The 20,479-nt window shown below is 44.4% G+C and overlaps 2 protein-coding genes across 5 annotated transcripts in view; one reads left to right on the top strand and one right to left on the bottom strand.

Annotated features, from left to right (window-relative positions):
• Positions 1–16,145, top strand: part of KDM1A (lysine demethylase 1A) — a 30,104-nt gene extending 13,959 nt beyond the window's left edge. Inside the window, 16 exon segments of the mRNA XM_417719.8 lie at positions 513–605; positions 1,448–1,554; positions 3,118–3,199; positions 3,519–3,613; positions 5,209–5,351; positions 6,177–6,219; positions 6,221–6,268; positions 7,178–7,312; positions 7,800–7,873; positions 8,161–8,272; positions 8,642–8,774; positions 9,511–9,698; positions 10,064–10,178; positions 11,231–11,358; positions 12,153–12,299; positions 12,956–16,145. Of these exon segments, the coding sequence (XP_417719.6) occupies positions 513–605; positions 1,448–1,554; positions 3,118–3,199; positions 3,519–3,613; positions 5,209–5,351; positions 6,177–6,219; positions 6,221–6,268; positions 7,178–7,312; positions 7,800–7,873; positions 8,161–8,272; positions 8,642–8,774; positions 9,511–9,698; positions 10,064–10,178; positions 11,231–11,358; positions 12,153–12,299; positions 12,956–13,141 (1,829 nt within the window). The 3' untranslated portion in view covers positions 13,142–16,145.
• Positions 16,146–17,506: 1,361 nt separating this feature from the next.
• Positions 17,507–20,479, bottom strand: part of LUZP1 (leucine zipper protein 1) — a 36,390-nt gene continuing 33,417 nt past the window's right edge. For all 4 annotated transcript variants that reach the window (XM_040651969.2, XM_015297584.4, XM_025143120.3 and 1 more), the window contains one exon: positions 17,507–20,252. In XM_040651969.2, the coding sequence (XP_040507903.1) occupies positions 20,214–20,252 (39 nt within the window). In that variant the 3' untranslated portion in view covers positions 17,507–20,213. The remainder of the gene's footprint in view (positions 20,253–20,479) is intronic.

Here is a 20,479-nt window from a genome sequence, read left to right as displayed (position 1 = left end):
GCAGGATATTGCAGCATGCTCACGTTATGAGTTACTAAGAGTTTCTTTACTCTTAGTAAAGAAATCTATAGCAGAATGGACGCAAGCTGGTAAGTAGATGAGTTGGTAAAGAAGCTTCTTGCAAGTGAACTCACCTGCAGCTTTTAAGGTTTGCTACAACTTCATGGGGATTGGAAGGTCTGAGAGTTTCTCAGTCATGAGCTTTAAGAAGGTGCATCAGTCAGTGGCCATAACAAAAGATGGCAATACAAGAGCAAGGAGTTACTGCTTGCTAAATTTCAGTTGAGGTGGTGTTCTGTGCTAGATAAATAGAAGCATTTTATGTTCTATACTACTTTTCAGGCAACATTTGTGACTGCAGTATAGCATGGAAAACAGTTTGTGGTTTCCAGAGAAATGTTAACCAACACTGTACTTCAGGAAGGTGGATTTCTCAGTAGAGCAGCAGTGAATGCTGTTAGTTCTGTACTGCTGAACATACAGAATAACTTAAAATCATGGCAATTTTGCAGGTGATACAGTGCTCGTTCACAGAGTACACAGCTATCTGGAGCGGCATGGACTGATTAACTTTGGTATCTACAAGAGAGTGAAGCCTCTTCCAAGTAAGGAACTTGAAAGCTGCAGGGTTTCTTCTTGTTTCTCTTTCTTATTATTATTCTGCAATTTATTAGGGCAAATCTTGGAGCACCTTTATTATTTTTAGGATTCTAGTACTTTGACAGTAATAAAGGCTGGAAAGCCATTGGTGCATTAAGGTAATCACTCCTAAGAGGGCAAAATCTTTGTAAAGCAGTGGCTGCAGAATAAAGCTTGCAGAAAGCATAATGGCAGTTGACAGGTTCCCAATGAATAACTGATGGGAGATGATCACAAAGGAAATGTACCCTCATTAAAAGACATTTGATATCAACTGTACCTAACATCTGACATTAATGAGATTAATGACAGTTGTGTGAAGTTTTATTCATCCAGTGATGACTGTAATGATCAGAAACATCTCAAGTCTTAACCGTGGGTAAGCATTCCTGTATTATAAGAGACGAGTGAAAGGTGCTGCTGAGTACTGATCCAGCTCCAAAGCTTTCCAGGTTTTGTTCTTTTGGGTCTGGAGGAAATAAAACTGTGATACATCGTCTCGCAGTAATTAATAAGAATCAGATTGTTCAAGCAATTTCCTTCTGGAGGAATTTTTTTCCTTCCTTCATAGATAAACTGTTGGCCAAATTTTCATTCTCATTAAGAATATATTTGTTTTGTTTTGCTGTTACCATATTACATGCATACACGCTTCAGTTTTCTCTCTGTGGTTAATTGTAAGAACTTTGTGCTGTCCGAACTGGTGATGAGAAGGAAGCTGTTCTTCATTCCTGGTATCTTAGACACAACTGCTCACATTGGTGGTTCAGTTCCACATCCTGTAACTTATTTTTTTTCCTTTGTTTAGCTAAGAAGACTGGGAAGGTGATCATCATTGGTTCTGGTGTGTCTGGGTTGGCAGCAGCTCGCCAGTTGCAGAGTTTTGGGATGGATGTCACAGTTCTGGAAGCCAGGGTATGAATTTCTGTGCTGTTTTACTTTGATATTGAATCATAAGCAGTAAGGCATTGGTGCACTTGACACAGTGACTGGAAGCATCTCCGCAGCATTTGCAGAGGTGGGTGCACTTGGCAGCCAGCTGGGATGTGTTGGAGTACTGATCTTGTCTCACTTGGAACAGTATCTGCTCTCATTGGGAATGGATGAGTGCTTTGTCAGGGAGGAGTGCACAATGAGGTGCTCACCACTGGTAATGCCTGGAATCTTCATTTGGTGATTAAAAACTGATATTCAGTGATTAAGAACTGATATACTAGGAAGTAGAATGCAAGTCTGCATCTCAAGAGCTTGCCCATAGGTTAGAATCATTGTCTGAAATTGCAGTGTGTAGTCAGGCAAGATTTTTTCTTGCTCTTTTGTATTCTGCATTAATCTTTCCTTGCTTATTACCACGTGCTTAAGGCATCATAAACTGTGAAGTTATATAGAGCTCGATTTCACAGAGGGTGGTGAAACACTGGAACAGGCTGCCCAAGGAGGCTGTGGATGCCCCATCCACATGGAGGCATTCAAGGCCAGGCTGGATGTGGCTCTGGGCAGCCTGGTCTGCTGGTTGGCGACCCTGCACATAGTAGGGGGTTGAAACTGGATGATCACTGTGGGCCTTTTCAACCCAGGCCATTCTAGGATTCTGTGATTTTCCTGGATGAACGAGCTGAACGTTCCTTCAATAACAAACACATTTCTTTTTTTAAGCAGTTTTAAGTAGAATCTCCTTAATTTGAAATTGAAAATCATTTTTCCATCTGACTTAAACACTTGGAAACAGCTTGATGCTAATCTTAAGTGAAACAAATCAGTGTTACATGAATTAGTAGCATGGGATATTTGCACCGTTTTCATTGATCTTTCTCTTGGTTAGCATCCTGGTAGCTGCAGTGGGAATAGGGAAGGGGGTTTTTTGATTGTGGTTTTCTTTTGGTTTGTTTGTTTTTCCCCCTCCTATGTTTAATATGGCAGGAAGAGAATCATCACTCTTAAGTTAACATATTGAGAATCAAAACCTTTTTTCCCCATTTCCAACGTGGGCTGCTGGTTTGTGGTTGTCTTCTGGGTTTATAGCTGTGTCTTTTGAGGAGAATGAAAGAAAAATTATCCGATGGCCATTCTAACACTAAAATGATTTCTGTTAAGCACACATGAATCATTTCCAGTGTTGGAGTTGTGGTAGGAAGTTGTAGGAGGAAATAGAGTACATAATGTAATCTGTCTGTGGGCAATGAGGGATTTTTCTTACAGTCACAGTAAGTCCTACTGCAGGTGCAGCTAAATCTGTCCAAATTTACATGGGCTTTTTAATTTTTTTAATGCAATTTCAATGTTTTATCCTTTAATCTAGGCAAATTAATTGCCAAAAATCATTTGCAAAGCTTCTTTACCAAAAGGAATCCACGCTCTGTTCGCTGAACCTTTGCCTGTGAGAATGCTGAGCCTATGTTATGTCAAGTTTGTGATGACTTTTAAGTAAGATGTGTTGCTGAACGTTACCAGAGCTGTAATCTGTTGTGCTTTTAAAAGGACCGAGTGGGAGGAAGAGTTGCTACCTTTCGCAAAGGGAACTACGTGGCTGATCTGGGAGCGATGGTGGTAACAGGACTTGGTGAGTTTCACAAAATAAAAAGGAGCTGGGGGGAAAGTTGCAGGTCACCATATTAAAAATAGGAAGCTCTACACTGTTCCCTTTCCTGGCCACAGTAATTGTGTGTGTTTGGTTATTAAGAACGAGGTGTTCTGGTTTGGCCTCTTGAGCAGTTACCATTTTGTGTCAGTGGATTTTCATAATCTTCAGAAGCTCCTGAAGCTGATGTGTAGCTGTGGAAGCTTTTTTTTTGTCTCTAAAATAGCTTTTAGTGTGAAATCATTATTTAATTGCAGATAGATGTTTCAGGTGTACTCTAACTCCAAGAAATGTTTTCCAGGAGGAAATCCCATGGCTGTGGTCAGTAAACAAGTGAACATGGAGTTGGCTAAGATCAAACAGAAGTGCCCACTGTACGAAGCAAACGGACAAGCTGTAAGTCTGATACTGGTTCCATAAATCTTTTAAATATAAATAGTATCTCCAGTGTATTTGTTATCAGCCTACTGATCTAGCATGAGGCAGCAGCCAGGAAGAGAGGGAGGGAGTAATGAACGTGCCTGTCTACTTAAAGGCATACCTGCAGTCGTTCTTATAAAACATGTTTCTTTCATGCAATTTTTTATTTGTTATTTTGGATCTTTTATGGAAGCTAAACTCCTGTTTGTTCCTCCCAGAGTAACTGACTTTTTTCCCCTCAGGAAGTTGACACCTCACTCCCTCTTTGAAAGAATTGCCTGCTGTGCTGAGTCTTTCCCTTTCACAGTCACGGTGTGGTTAAGCTTGGATGGGACCTCTCTAGGCCATCTGGCCCAGCCACCTGCCCCAGCAGGGACACCCAGAGCTGCTTGCCCAGGACTGTGTCCAGACAGCTTTTGAATGTCTCCAAGGAGGAGATTCCACACCTTATCTGGGCAAAGTGTTCCATTATTTAGTCACCTGCATGGCACAGAAGTGTTCCCTGATGCTCAGACAGAACCTCTGGTGTTGCACTTTGTGCCCCTTGCCTCTTGTCCTTGTGCTGGCTGCCACTGACAAGAACTGGGCTCTGTCTTCTTTGCACCCTCCTTTCAGGTATTTATTATTATCAACAGAATCCTCCCCTGAGCCTCTTCTCCAGGCTGAACAGTCCTGGCTCCCTCAGTCATTCTTCACAAGAGAGGTGCTCCCGTCCCTCACTCATCTTGGCCTTTCATTGCTCTCTGTCCAGCAGCTCTCTTGTTCAGGGAGGTCAAGAGCTGGACATGATTATCTCCCAGTGAGGCCTTACTAGTGCTCGGTAGAGGGAAAGATCACTTCCCTTGACCTACTGGCAATGCTTTGCCAATGGATCCCAGGTTACATACCGTTAAATGTGTTGCACTGTGTTGCTAACTCATGTTTAACTTGACATCTGCCAGGATACTTGGGTCCTTTTCTGCAAAGCTGCTTCCCAGCTGGTTGGCCCATAGTGTGCCCTAATACCTGGAGTTGGTCCTCCCCAGGTGTGGGACTTCGCTTCTCCTTGTGGGACATCCTGAGATTCCTGTCAGCCTGTCAGAGTCCCTCTGGATGGCAGCAGGACCATAGTAGTGTATCAGCTACTCTTCTCAGCTTTGTATTATCTGTGAAATTGCTGAGGGTATGCTCTACCCTGTCACTGATGAAGGTGTTGAACGGGATCATAGTGATTACCAGCAGCTTCTTGGTACTTCAGGCTTCAGGAGAGTCATCTTACAGCTCCTCATTTAGTACAAGTGTTACTGAATCTTGCTCCTCAATAGTAGCAAGTCCTTTATTTGCTTTTCACTGAGATGTGTTCTGTGGAAGCATGCCAAGTCCTGACTAGCATTGTTTGGAGGAGTTGTAGCATTTTGAATGTTAGTTGTGAGGTGTTATGAGTTTAGATTGTACTGGGAAAGGTAATCTTCTAAAATTTTCTCTCTGCCACTCCAGTATTGTATCTCTGAAGCCCAGAGCTATGGTGACCTAGATTTCCTTTTATTTGTGAATAAAATATTAAGAACAAAGTCTGTTCTTTTGGCTTGTAGGTTCCAAAGGAGAAAGATGAAATGGTGGAGCAAGAATTCAATCGTCTGTTGGAAGCCACCTCTTATCTCAGTCATCAGTTGGATTTTAATGTTCTCAATAATAAGCCTGTCTCCCTAGGTCAAGCTCTGGAGGTTGTCATACAGTAAGTGATTTCACTCTTCATCATAGAATTTTGTATTTTATGGAGGACTACAAAAAGATGGTTATGATGCTCCTCGGGTAAGCATTGCACACTTAATGGGTGGTTTGGTCTCGTCTAGTTTCTTGTTTGTGTGTGCATATAAACATGAAGGGGAAAGGCTGTTTACGAGGGTAGATAGTGATGGGACAAGGGGAATGGTCTTAAACTGAGACGGGGAGGATTAGGTTGGATATTAGGAGCAAGTTTGTCACCCAGAGGGTGATGATGCACTGAAACAGGTTGCCCAAGGAGGCTGTGGATGCCCCATCCCTGGATGCATTCAAGGCCAGGCTGGATGTGGCTCTGGGCAGTCTGATCTGATGGTTGGAGACCCTACACATAGCAGGGGGTTGGAACTGGATGATCCCTGTGGTCCTTTTCAACCCAGGCCATTCTATGATTCTATGTATTTCCTATTTATATGTCAAAGACATCTAAAATAGCAAACATCTTTTCTTGAATGCTTCCTGAAGGTCACTGCTACAGTAACTGATAGTGGATAATTGACTTAATGTGCAGGGTTGTCCTTACTGTCCACTTATTCCACTGGAAAGGTAATAGCATTTGTAATAGCCCTTTTAATAATGCTAGATAATGTCAGGCTTGCATTTCAGCTGGTCAAGTGTTCTTCATTTACAGAAACTTGTATGAATTTTCTTGTTGCTGTGCAGGTGTTTTCTTAAAATTCTCCTGTCTGCTTTTTTGTATTACATCTAGACTATAACATTGAGCTTTCTCAGTACTGCTAGGATTTTATCCTGAGCTGACTCTTGTTGCTTCTTCCAGATTGCAGGAGAAACACGTGAAGGATGAGCAGATTGAACACTGGAAAAAAAATTGTGAAAACACAGGAGGAATTGAAAGATCTTCTTAACAAGGTCAGATTTTGTCCAGTGATGATGCTTAGAACAGGAAGTTTCCACTGTGTTTTTCCAAAGAAAACCCAAACAACAACACAAAACAGTTGCTGTTATACTGTTCTTAAAAAAGCCAGCTGTTCTAAGGCTTGCCAGGAATCACTGCTATGACAAAGGAGGCCTAAAGAGCTATTTTAATTCATGCTGCTTTTCTAACCTTCAAAAACTTCTTTTACTTCAGAAATAATTAGGGAAAGTACCTGATTTTTTTTTATATGAAAAGACATAAGCAGTAGTGCAATAGAAGATTCTTTTAAAAGAATTTGAAAGCTACCATACAAGTTGAGTGGTTTTTTTCCCTTTTCTGTAAGAAAACTTTGTCCCCCTGTGTGAAGAGAAGTGCAGGGAATAGGTAGAAGAGGTAAAACATCCATCTAGGAGAAGAAAGAGAGGACACATGATCAACCAGTGTTATGTCATTGCTTTTGTTGGAGTTGTTAGAGAGGGAATAGCAATGGCAGTAACTGTGAAAACCATTTGAATGTTGTGTTTGGAGGAGAGGATGATGAAATCTATGATTTGTTGTGTAGGAAGAGGGTTCCAGGCTGTCTCTGGAGTCCCACTTGGTTGTGGTAGGTGGGACCTTTAGATCCACAGTTTCTCAAATGAAGAAAAGTCTGAGGACAACTGATTTTATTTTCTCATTAACAAGGTGTTTAGTCAGAAATTGCTGATGTTGAGCTTAAGCCATGTTCTTCTGGATTTGGTGATATTTAATGTGATTTTGTGGATGTAGAACTGCATATAAGTAACATCTGGAAATCTCTTTGCAGTGGTGTAGTTTGAGGTGAATATCCATTTTGTACAGTAACTCATATGAAATCTATCTACCCCCGTTTTTCTTTCCTTTTCCTACATCATCTTCAAAAGATGGTGAATTTGAAAGAGAAGATTAAAGAGCTCCATCAGCAGTATAAGGAAGCATCAGAAGTGAAGCCACCTCGGGATATTACAGCAGAGTTCCTTGTAAAGAGTAAACACAGAGATCTGACTGCACTTTGCAAGGTAATGGATGATATACGTGCAACATTCAATTCATTGATCTCTGAAGACTTCCCCAGCCATGTAAAATAATCTCATCTAAATGTTTCCCTAACTCTCACTCAGTTCTAACACTCTCTCAGAATGTGATAGATTGTAACTCTGGGTTGATAAGTTGACGATAAGGCTGTATTTAATACCTTAGTTAAGGTGGAGTGTATTAACCTATCGAAGGTAGCAAAATCCAAACCTATGTTAGATCATATCAGAGAGCATTTAGCAGCTCTTTCCTGCTGTGTGGCATAGGCTTCTGTGTAAGAAACAGCAGAAGAGTGCAATATGCTGAATTAAATGTTGGGGAAAAAAAATTAAGAACTGCATTTTGGTTTCACAGAAACCCACAAGTCTTGCTGTTATTTCTGTTGGAGCCAGATCCAGCAGGATGCCATGCAATGTCTCTCAGTCCTTTTGAACATGAGCTGAGCTTAATGTGAGCTTTTATTGTGTTTAGGAGTACGATGAATTGGCAGAAACACAAGGAAAGCTGGAAGAGAAGCTGCAGGAACTTGAAGCCAATCCACCAAGGTAAGGATGGGAGTGATAAAGATGAGTAACGAGGAAAGCAGGGCATTATTCATGTCACGCTCTGTATTTCTGAAGGGAAGGTTCTAGTTTCCCTTAGAACATTATACATGAACTCCTCTTTGCAAACATGACTTGGCTGAGTTTGGTTTTGGCGTTTGCTTTGTGTGTTTTGTTGGTTCTTTTTCTCCCACTGAGAAAGAACTGATAGAATACATTTTCCAAAGCAGCATGTTTACAACGTCCTGCTCCAACAAGCTAAATGTCTTTTGTGTTATATTCTCTTCCAGTGATGTTTATCTGTCTTCAAGGGATAGGCAAATACTTGACTGGCATTTTGCAAACCTGGAATTTGCTAATGCTACACCTCTCTCTACGCTTTCACTGAAGCACTGGGACCAGGTAGCTAATTAATTAATATATTTGTTCTGCAATGTACTTCAAAATCCATTTCATTCCCATGGAAGCTTCTCTGTGTTAACTGTTTCAAAACTCTTGAGTGCTATCTGCTTTAATGCAAGTGCTGATCTCTTAGATGTTGTCACTCCCTGATGAAATTCCAGGAAGCTTTCTCTGAATGTTGAAACAACCTGTAATAATACTGTCTCCTAAACCTTTTTATAGTTATTAATTGGTTAATATCATAGGTTTTTAAATCTATTAGACTCATTCTTTGAAAATGTTTGTTGAAAACGTTTTGCCACTCTACAGTGGCACAGTACAGTGATGTGACTGTTATAAACATAGACTTTCCTGTGTCTTCATCTTTAGGACGATGACTTTGAATTCACAGGCAGCCACCTGACTGTGAGGAATGGGTATTCCTGCGTGCCTGTGGCCTTGGCAGAGGGGTTGGATATAAAGCTGAACACAGCAGTTCGGCAGGTTCGCTATACAGCTTCAGGTATGTGAAACCATTTCATGACAACAACTGCTCTGAGGGAGAACAATCAAGTAAATTACAGCTCAGTGCTTCTGGAAGCTGATGGATCTCATGGAATGCTCCTATCTTGAGTTTTAGGTTAGAAAAAGACACGTTTCTTATTGTGATTAGTTATGTAGGAAGCTTTAAAAGATTCATAAATCTTTAATGGATTTTGCTTCTTTCTGTGGCTGGCTTGACTCTACTGTTTTCAGCTGTAATTACCAACTAAAAGGTTTCCCTCTCTTCACTCTGTAACTGAAGTTTTTTTGTTGTAAGAGGACTTCAGTTGCTGAAGATAGCACAGGCTCTGCTGTTAGAACTCCAGCTGTAAGATCCATGTGGAAGGAATACTGTTCTTCAGTGCATTGATCTTGGGGAAACTCAGTGAGAAAGTGACTCAGCAAGAAGCACATCCCTACCGGCTGTGTAGTTATGCATGTATTTAAGTATCATGAACCTTTAGGCTTATCCCAGTGTGGTCCTCTTGGATGCTGTGTCAGTTCCACATTTTGGTATTTGCACTGTGTGGTTGGTAATGTTTGCTTGCCTAGAAGTTAGGTTAAGCTTGGTAAAGTTTTCTCTATAACCTAACTGGTTTCTGCTGTGGCTGTGCTTTTATGATAGCCTTCTAAATTTTTGTTAACCCAACGCCGAGGCCTTTATAAGGCCTCTTGCCTCACCTATTAAATGGCAGTTTTTCCTCTTCCTTTTCCAGGCTGTGAAGTGATTGCTGTAAACACTCGTTCTACCAGCCAGACGTTCATTTATAAATGCGATGCTGTGCTGTGTACCCTTCCCTTGGGAGTCCTGAAGCAGCAGCCTCCAGCAGTACAGTTTGTGCCACCTCTCCCTGAGTGGAAAACTTCAGCAGTGCAGCGTATGGGATTCGGCAACCTTAACAAGGTCAGCCCTCATTGAGGGAACTGCAGTGGGGTGGGGGTTGTGATGGATGGAATCTGAAATGTTTGTGGTGGTTGGAAGGAGAATGTTTCTTCCATTCCTCCTCTGCTAGGCTTGGGTGTTGAAAATTATCTGAAGAACTGTGTATGATTTTTAACTAGTTAAATTTCAGCAGTAGATTGACAGGGTACGTTTACCATAGCTTGGTAAGCAGCAAACAAATAATGTGATAGGATGGGTATTAACCTATGATATACCTCCAGATTTTCCTTTCTGCACCCTTTCAGTGATGAAAGTCAATTAATGTAATTCTTTGTTTTGATTTTTATTTTTTTTTTCCACTGATATTATTGATTGTTTGCTTCCAGGTTGTGTTGTGTTTCGATCGTGTCTTCTGGGATCCAAGTGTCAATTTGTTTGGTCACGTTGGTAGCACTACTGCAAGCAGAGGGGAGCTTTTCTTGTTTTGGAACCTGTACAAAGGTATTTGTGCTGCATGTCTACATCTACCAATTTCTTGTTTGAATAGATTCAGATCCAAAAATGAGCATTCCTTCAGGTGCTGTTATTTTTCATGCATGAATATGATATGAAGTATTTGTTGGAAGGCAAATAGAAGCAGAGAGTTGCAGTAAATTAGGACAGAACGTGGAAGAGTATGGGTTCACTAGTGCTGAGTTTGAGGCTACATCTGTGAAATGACATTGCTTCCCATTGGGTCAGATGGCTGAAAGGGGAAAAGTTAATGGCACTTTTTTGTGGATACGTGAGAGTTAAAATGATAGCAGATAGTGGAATAAAGTAGAACTGACTGACTGTGATGCTGCAGTCATTTATTTCTGTAGCCATAGGATTTTGAGAGAGACTTCTTTAGCTTAGAGAACAAACTAGAGAGAAAATTATCAATACAGAAACAGAGGAAAAAAATGTAGAAGCATCCCAGCACACATTGTTATCTGAATTCTTCTCAAATTGCTCTCTTTCTGGATGGTGTTCTACTGCTTCTCCTTTTGGCTCAGTTTGAGATTGTTTCATCTGAGTGTGCATTGGCAATGAAGAAATGAAAATAATTTGTGCAAGTTTAATTATTTAAATTATTTAATTTGAGCTATTTATGCTGGTTGTGTTGACCTTAGTGAAATTTTATCATAAATTTTCTTTTTTCTGTCAGATTGTTTGGAAGATTTTGAGTTACCTGGAACATGTAGCACAGATGACTGTTAAATGCTGGTGTAAATGTCAATGTCTTCTCCCAAATAAATCCTTTCCCCTCTTCTACATGCTGTCCCTCCTGATGTACTGGTTTTCTATACATCAGTTTTCTTGATAATTTCAAGTATTAGTGTATATTCATCTGTTTTCATCTTGGTAATTCAACGTGGTAGGGGATGATTGAGAAATATTATTACCTGTTTAATTTGTTGGGTGTTTTAGCCTTGTGATTTAGCTGCAGATAATAGTCAGACTTGTCTGGTTGAAATGTTAGGATTTGAATAATTCACTTATATTCTCTCGCCCACCCTTTTCCTGGTTAGCACCCATCTTGCTGGCCTTGGTAGCAGGAGAAGCAGCAGGAATCATGGAGAATATCAGTGATGATGTCATTGTTGGACGATGTCTCGCCATCCTCAAAGGCATATTTGGTAGCAGTGCTGTGCCACAGGTTAGTGTGGATAGGTCCTCCACTGAGATGTCTGTATACTGCAGTAGTATAAAAAGTAAATGGTAACTTTAATGTACCAGTTGACAGACCAAATGCTGGAAGGCATGAGCAGTATTTCCTGTAAGGAGTAGGTTCCATTTGTTTTCCTTATTGCAGGGTAATTGTAGAGCTGTTATTGAAAGTGGCTTTATCATCCTCAGCCTTCTGCTGTTTTCTGTATGATAGTCAACCATCCAAACGAGGAAGCAGTTCTCAGTTGTGCTGAGTTCTCTTAAGCATGCATTTATTCAACATGTTTGTAGTTTGGCAGCTTACGTGCTGTAAGTACTCAGTAGTGGAGAGAGATGCTGGATGTCATTCAGCAGTCTGGATGCACCATGCTCTCATCTGTGCTATCTGATGAACTATATAGAATGCTGAACTTGCTGTGTGAGTACATCTATCAAAGTGGGGAAGCAGAAAAGTTAAACCAAAGCAACAGTGCTTCATTGGAATGCAATCCATCCTCTTCCTTGCTGTGCTTTTTCTTGTTAGTGTCTTCTTTCTCTTTCTGGCTGGGTTTTCTTTTCCCTAAAATAGATGTAACCTGCACCAGCTTTCCTGTAGATCCCCCTTCAGTACTGAAGCCTGCTGTGAGATCTCCCCACAGCCTTCAGCCTCCAGGCTGAACAGCCCCTATCTCTCTCCCTCTCTATTCCTCTCTCCCTCCCTTTTATCCTTTGTTCTGTCTTTTGTATTTTGTACTAATGATAGAACACGAACTGTGTCAGCAACTGAAGTTTCTCTCTTCTCAGCCCAAAGAGACTGTGGTCTCCCGTTGGCGTGCTGATCCATGGGCCCGGGGCTCATACTCCTATGTAGCAGCTGGATCTTCTGGAAATGACTATGACTTGATGGCTCAACCAATTACTCCAGGGCCAGCCATTCCAGGTGCTCCACAGGTGAGGTATTTCTCAGTTCTTCATAGAAATGTGTCAAAATATGATGGGTTTGTTTCTGTGAAGGTGAAGCCCAGAGGGAGAGAAAGCAAAAATTATCTCCCAGACTGGGAGGCAGCATGGTGAAAACCAAAGACATCTCTGCTTCTTTGGGAAGATGAAGTCTTGAAAGCAAAAGCAGAAGGGGCTTGTAGGGCTTTGGCTTTATTGAGGTGGTTGTTATGGTGATACAAGTCTCTAATAAACATAGCTGTTGATAAAATGATTCTCTATGGAATATATAAGACAAAATTGTTCTTCTCCTATTTTTTGGAGCAGTTTGATCTCACAATCTATGTGAATTGCTGAAGCTTTCTTTTGCATGTATTGTCCTAGAGTTCATGTTCTAACGTCAGACGTGGTCATTTGTTTTTGACATATAGGTAAATTTGGCCATAGAATTGTAGATACAACATTGAAATGCTTTTACAGTGTACAGCCTAGGAGGCAAATCTCATCACCTTCTCCAAGTACTGCTTTTGAAGTAGAGTTCTATTGCCAATGTATTTGCTTTGATACAACGATAAGTAACAGGAAACTATTTCATCACGTTATTTTTTACAAACACGGAACTGAATCTGTGCAGAAGTCATAACGGTGTTCTCTGTTCCTCTTTGCAGCCCATTCCTCGCCTGTTTTTTGCAGGAGAGCACACAATTCGCAACTACCCTGCCACTGTACATGGTGCTTTACTGAGTGGACTGAGAGAAGCAGGGCGCATCGCAGACCAATTTCTTGGGGCCATGTATACTTTGCCCCGCCAGCCTACACCTGGGGTGCCCACACAACAAGCTACCAGCATCTAAGGGAATGAGGAGGGATCAGAAGAGGACTAGCAAAGCCACGGAGCTGCTGCTGCGTGAACTGCTTGGGATGAAGACGTTCATGTAGTTTGTTCAGAGTATCCGCTGAAGGGACTCGGCCATAAGTCGCTGTGTTAGAATGGCCCTACAAAAGCCAGTTGGCTTGGCAACCCTTGACAAAAAAAACCTCAAAAAGCTGTTTCAAGTGTCAGTATATACAGAATTCTTTACTACCAAATCGGGCAGGGAGGTTTATTTTGACTCTGTGGATACTTTCTGGAAGTCAAGCTTATAGTTGGAATTTTAGAGGGTTTTATTCTACCTATTCATGTATTTACAATCCAGTAATTGCAGAAAAGGCCCTTTAGAAATTGGCTTCTATGAACTGTAGCTTAGCGTAGAATCTATGGAAACCTTTTTGCTTAATTTTGTTTTGAAGAATATTTTTGACCAATTTTATTCCTCCCCAGCATTGGAGGCTTTGGTACAACTGTTTCCCTACCAGTAACAGTGCATTGCACCCCTCCAAAGTGTGCCAAGCATGCTGCAGTGGTAAATATCTTCAACAGAAGAAATGACCCAAACTGGATATTCCAAAGTTAAAAGCTCAGAAAAATCACTTCTATTTGTTTATATAGAAGCAGAGTTGCCCAGACATTAAGCTTGTGAAGGACTTCATCTCATGATCAGTGTGTGCTGCAGGTGGGCTGTGCCTGGTGGGTTTTTACCCCTTTCTTTCAAAGCCCAAAGGGAAACTCTTTCCTTCCTGCTGGGTTGAGGAGTTAGTGTTGCAGCTGCCAGGTTATCCTTAAAGTGACTTTGACTTGGCTGCTTCTCTTTGTTTTCCTTCTTTCTCACTCAGTGCACAGAACATTCTTCTCATTGTGCATAGTGCTCTTATTTAATCATTTAGGGCCTTCTTTCCTCTATCTCTAGTTAGCACTGTGTTTTTCTTCTCTGAACTTTTCTCACTGCTTTCCTAGAGGTTTACCTACATCTCTCTGTTATTCTTCACACTTTTCTACTTCCCCCTTTTTAAACCATTCTTTGTTTTCTCTGCTCTATGTGTGATCTGTCCCACCTTCTGTTCCATGGGTGGATTGGTACCCACACATTTCCTGCTCTTCCCTCTGCAGTTTCACTGCTCACCTTCATCCTGAAGATGATGCACAAACACAACTGCAGCCCCCATTTATTTATAGCTGTGTTTGTTTTGTCTGCAGGCTTTCAGTCTTGGTATGGTTACTTCTACTGTTTTCTTGTGCCTCATTCCTAAAGCTGGAGATCATTCTTCCTTCTGACTGTGTTATCTTCATAGGCAGAGCTTCTGATGGGCACTGAGAACGGGGGGACTCCATTATGGTGGGGACAGCGGGATAAATCAGAGCTGGTCATCTTTGCTTTCCCTTCCAGGAGGTGAGAGGACCTGGTGGTGCTTGGTTAGGAACTGGAAGTCCAGCAGGGCACAGAGGAGTCCAAGGGAAGATTCAGAGGGCATAGGCTTGTTTGAGACTTAAAGCTCCCTCCTTCTGTTCAGGTAAAAGCCTACCTGGAATAGAATCCTAGAATGGTTTGGGTTGGAAGAGACCTTTAAGATCGTTTTCCCCCCCAGGGAAGGGGGTATTCACAGCCTCACTGGGCAACCTGTTCCAGCATCTCACTGCCCTCATGGTGGTGAATACTACTGAGAGATATGGTGTTCCACGATGGCAGTGTAACAAGCATCTAAAATCCATCAATAGCTGATCTGTTTTCTTGGCTGTTGTGACAGAAGGTGGGAAGTGGATCTGAGGATCGCATGCTGCTCTCTGTAACGTGGCTTTGAGCCTCTGTGGGTCTCTGCATCTGTGGGACTGTTGGTAGTGCTGTGGCCATGCAGCAGTGTCAAAAACTCAGACAGGCTCTTCTGGTTCCCTGGAAACAAAAATGGTCCTCAGCAAAACCAAGCCACCTCAGATAACTAATGCTATTTTCAGAGTCAGTGTTCTCCTGTTTAAGTTCATTCTGATGGAGACTCAGTAGATTATTCAGTGGACCAAATCCCCTTAAATGTATGGTAATTTGTCTGAGACATTCACACGTGAACAAACTTCCTTCCACATATTGCCATTGCTTTTGCCTTAGAAATGAACAGCTTGATGTACTTTGGGCTTTCAGGAGCATTTGGAGATCAGCACAGACACAGATGTGCTCCCTGCATGGCCCAGCTGCCCGTGGTCAGTAGCACTGATTGCACCCAAAGTAGGAGCAGTGGTTGGGTGAAGGTGAAGGTCCCAGACTGCTCCCTTTGTTTTTTGGTTGTGTCTGGGGGGGTTGCTGTGGTGAAGGGAGCATGGGGGAGAACACTTAGCCTATGGCCAGCTGAAGCTCTGCAGACCTGGATCAGGTGGCCCAGTGTGGGCTGATGTCATGTTGAGGTTCAGCTCTGCCAGGCTGTGCAGTGAAGCTTCCATCCCTCATCCAGAAGCTGGAGCCCTCTGCTCCTTGCAGCACTTGTATTCCTGAGCGTGACTCCCAGCACTTAGCAGCTCTTTACCTGCAGCTTCTGTCCTCCAGGGACTGCCTGCCACCTCAATCTGGTGGTGGCTCCCACTCCAACCCAGGAGCTTTGTGCTCTGCTCTTTTTGCCATGGTCTGTTTGGTGGACCTTTGGCACCACCTGTAATGTCTGTTCCTGTCAGAGTGCTCTCTCTGCTGTTTTCCCACCACCTATGACCTGCTAAGGGGCAGAAAGCACTGCAATTGAATGGATCACCAGATCTTCTCCTTCTCAGCATCCTTCCTCATGCTGTGGTCTCCTTCCAGCTGCTGCCCTGACTTCCCTGTATGGCACCTGATCTGTTAGCACAGGTTGGGATTGAAGGCAGCCAGGCTCTGTCCCAAATGCATGCGATGGAGATTGGCTGCACTGTTTGCATTGCTCCCCATCTGTTCTCAGGGACTCACCACTTCTCGCTCTGTGGGTACGTGAACTGTATTTCTGAGAATAAAACTGATTGGTGCTGTGTTTTTTGGGTTGGTTTTTTTGGGGGGAAGGGGTTTTTCTAGTTGAACCTTCTGTGCCGAAGATGCACTGTTGGCGTTCGGTGTGTGGGCAGTGCCCTTCGGTGTACTGCTTAACTCTGAGGTGGGGGATCAGGGCTTGGACTCAGTGATCCCCATGGATCCTTCCAGCTCGGGGCGTTCTGCAGGGTGAAGGACTGCAGAAACCCACAGCAGAGCAATGGGTGCTGAGTGAGTGCATGTGCTCACTTGTCTGCCCATCCAAAAAAACACAACAGGAAGCAGGAAGATGTGTGCTTTTTTTGGTCCTCTGGGTATCGGGTTTTGTCAGGTGCTGGCATCTGTTTTGCAATAAACAGCTGTTCGCTCAGGAGCTTTGTGTTCACTGGATGGAACTGAGGATGCTTGCCATGGTCCTGCCTGTAGTGAGAAGTGATCATGGGCATGATTTATCCATTGTATTGAACTGTGCATGTGCCAAAGGGTGAGGAGGTCCGGATGGCCCGGAGTAAAAAGCACTTTAACAGTATTGAGAAATGCCCACTGAGAAATGGACAGGAGGAGGACTCTCAGGGGGAATTAACAGACAGCACACCCTGTGCCTATGAGAAGTGAGCCCAGAACTCATCCTATGGTTCTGGGGCTAGCCTGGCTTGGGAGGGAACAGTCTTGGGATGGACTGGGATGGGGGTGGTGGTAGCAATGTGTCAGCACATCTGTTGGCAGGGACAGAAAAAGGGAGCTGCCAGCTTCCTGTGCACAGTGGGGACAGCACTGCTTTGGTTGCAGTGCTACAACTCCAACCTCAAGGCAGTGCTCAGATCCATGAGAGTGGCTCCTCAGACCGTGGGAGGAGAACCAGTGCCTCTCAGCACAGCAGGGTGGGATATGGCTGTGAGCAGCACTAAAAGAGCAGCCTTCTCACCAGGTTGGCTAAGGCAATGGTTTGCAGCTGGGATAATGAGAGGGTTAGAGTCATATTGCATTGCATTAGGGTTAGGGTTGCAATGCATCACAAGTTGCATTCCATCAGTTGCAGGCAGTAGGGAGACAACATAAAGCCACCAAAACAAGATGTGGTTGACCAGAAAGGATGGAGCAGCGAAGCTTCACGGCTGAGCAGAGCAGTGCAGCAGGTGCCCGTTATTCCATGCTGTGTGCTCACATCTTACAGTGGGTGCTGTGCCCATGCCCTGGCAAATCACCCACCTCTCTGGCTGAGGTGGCAGTCCTACGGTGGGCGATGTGAGCGATGGGTGCTGCAATGGTAACAAACACGGGGAGGGATTTGGTTTGGCTGCAGATGGTACTGCAGAAGGAGACGGCCCCACTGCATGGGGCTGTATGTACCACACCACAGACGTGTAAAAAGAGAAGAGTTTTATTGGTTATATACTGTAGAGCTGACAGTGTTCGAGTCAGGAGAGACATGCAGAGAAGTGTGGTTACATGTGGCATGCAGACTGCGAGCACCGGGACGGGGGGAGGTGAGCAGGGGGAGAGCTGCTCCCTGCCTCTGTGGTTATGAAAACATTTATTGCGTTATTGCCCTCTATCTAAGCCGCCCCAGCCCAAATCTATGTCTGCAAATACAAAAAAATAGATTAATATATATATATTTTCCTCTTTAAAAATACATTCCATGCAGCCCCGAGCGCCCTCTCCCACCCGGGTCCTTTCCATCAGCTGCAGCAGCAAAGATCTCTTCACCGCCAGCAGAGGTGGCCCTGGGCTGTGCGAGGGGGCAGAGCTGAGGGCTGTACTGCAGTGTGTGATTGCAGCTCCATCCACAGCACCGGGAGCAGCGCTGCTCCCCCTCTGTTCTCTCGCAGAGCTGTTGGCTGTGTGGAAATGGGTCTCCATCAGAGTGCAGTGGGGGCACTGCAGTGTCTCCTTTACTCCGACGAAGGAGCGCTGCCGCAGCAAATACATTTACACCTTTGGAATGACCCTCGTGGCCTCAGGTCCTCTAAAAGCCTGTTATATTTATATGCTAAAATTACAAATATTTCTTCAGTGGTGGCAATATGTACACATACACTATTTTACAGCTGTCCAAAAAAAAAAAAAAACAAAAAAAAACAAAAAAAAGAAAAAAGTGTGCAATTTGAGTCAGAACACATCGTGTTTCCTGAAGTCATCGCTATAATAATACAATCAGCTCCTATTGCACTCGCCATGGTGGGGCAGAGCCCCTCTCTCAAACTGTAGGTTTTTCCTTCTCGGACTGAACTGTGGCAGAATGAGGTTGGGTGGCACCTCTGCATACAGAGCTCACAGCTGGAGGTCTGTGCTGCAAAACGTGGGGCTGTCAGTGGGGAGCAGCCGCACAGCAGCTGCTCAGAGCCGTCCTCCCCTTCGGGCTGTTCCTTTCCTTCAGTGCAGGGTTGCCCTCCTGCTTTGCACACAGAGCCTGCAGTGCTCTCAGGTGGTGGAACACCGATTTTCAGCATTTCAGGACCAGCGTTGCGGGTGATGGGAGGAGAAATGCAGCACGTTCTGCATTGAACAGCAGAGCTTCCATTTCTTTCAGTTCGGTTTGTGGTTTGGGGCTGTTTTGTTATGACAGCAGCTGCACACAGCCCTCTTCTCCCACCCCACGGAACAGCAGGAGACAGCATGTGATATCATTTAATATAATTTAGGGTGAGTAGAGCTGCTGCAGGACTCATTTAAGAGCATTGCCTGATGCAACCTGATGCATGGACACATCTCAAAACAGAAGAAACTGAAATGCTGAAAAGTGCAGGTTTGGGACAACGTCTAAAACTGCTGGGAGGAAACTGGAAACTTTCTTTTTTTCCCAAAAATAACCTTTTTTCCTCCTCCAGCCAATCTTTATTAAAAAAAAAAAAACAACCCCCCCCTCCCCCCAAAAAAAAAACTAAAAGCAAAATAATGTGATTGAAGCACCTCCTGGGAGGTGGTTGTGCAGCGCAGCCCCAAAAACAGCCCATGGGAGGAGGGAGGGGGGCACAGAGCTGCAGTGGTGTGACATGCAGTCCCCTCACCTTATGGGTGTGTGGAGCTGTGGGGTGACCCCAGCACTGCTGCCATCTGAGGTCAGTGGCACTGAGAAGGGAACAGAGCCCCGCAGCCCCTGACTGTACCCAGGTCCCAGATGGGGCTCCTGAAGGGGGGGGGGGGGCAGTTTGGGGCAGCCCCCTGGCCATCCTGGAGCTCAGTATGGGGCCCAGTTCTGCTATTTTCCCTCTTTTTGGAAGGAATGAGGACATTCTGCTTCTCCAACCAGAAGAAAAGCCCTCCTTTCTGCATCCCTTGGATCTCGGCAGCTCAGAGCTCGCAGTGGAGTTGTTGCTGTGCAGCACAATGGCCATAAAGCTGTGGGTGAAAAGCCCCCCCCTGGGCCAAACCAGGAGCACATCTGCTGCTGTGTGCACTGCTGTGTGGTTGGTGCAGTGATCACTGAGCATCAGAGCTCAGCTGCTGTCAGCTCCTTGCAGGGACAGCGACAGGGAAGAAGCTGTTCCCAAAGCTGTTCCGCCCTCCTGCCCTGTTAGCACGTCAAAACAACCAGAGAGCACTTTCTTCCCACCTACAGACAGGAATGCAGGCATGGGGTGAGTGTGAGCAGAGGAAGGTGAGGTGTGCAGTGGAGATCGTGGGCTCCTGGAGGAGCTGAGCGCTGCGTAGGACGGCCATCCCAGCTGCAGTCACAGGGACACCTCCTGCATCTCATCTGTATGTGGGTGATGGACGAGATGTTCTCTCTGGTCCGAGGAGTACCTTTGTACTGTTTGAAAGCATGGCTGGTACACAAGTCAGTGTTTCCATACGGAGACAGAGCTGTGTCCTATGGAGAAGGTGAGGATTGCAGGTACAGAGGTGAGAAGTGGGAGTCCCCTGAGCAAAGTCTCTGCAGCTGCCTCTTCAGCAACAAGGGAAAAAATTCACTGGTAAAGCTCTTGTACCTCACAGACGGTGTCAGAAAACTGTTTTCTGGCTGGCTGAAGCTTTTGGAGAGGTTACAAACAGATGTGACACCCGTGAGCTCGGTACGGTCCTGTCTCGCTCTGTTATGCCGTGTTGGTTTGGTGGAAGAGAGCTCAGCTCATCTCCGGGACGTCGGTCGGCCAACACGGGAAGCACCCTGCAAATGAACCCACAGCATCACAGCCTGCCAGGACCCGGGGGCTGTGGGGACAGGTCCTGGGATCACCCTCAGGTCCCATCCCCATTGGGACCATGGGCCCGTGGTGGGGCTGTGGGGGAGGACAGTGGCATGAGCAGTCTGGAAGGCATCGGCTCTCTCAGGGTTTACAATGAAATAAGCCCAAGGCAGACTGACCCATCCCTGCCCCTCATGTGCTTCCACCA

This window comes from Gallus gallus, chromosome 23 (assembly GCF_016699485.2).
Source record: "Gallus gallus isolate bGalGal1 chromosome 23, bGalGal1.mat.broiler.GRCg7b, whole genome shotgun sequence".
Taxonomy (NCBI): Eukaryota; Metazoa; Chordata; class Aves; order Galliformes; family Phasianidae; genus Gallus; species Gallus gallus.
This window is presented reverse-complemented; position numbering and strand designations above follow the sequence as displayed.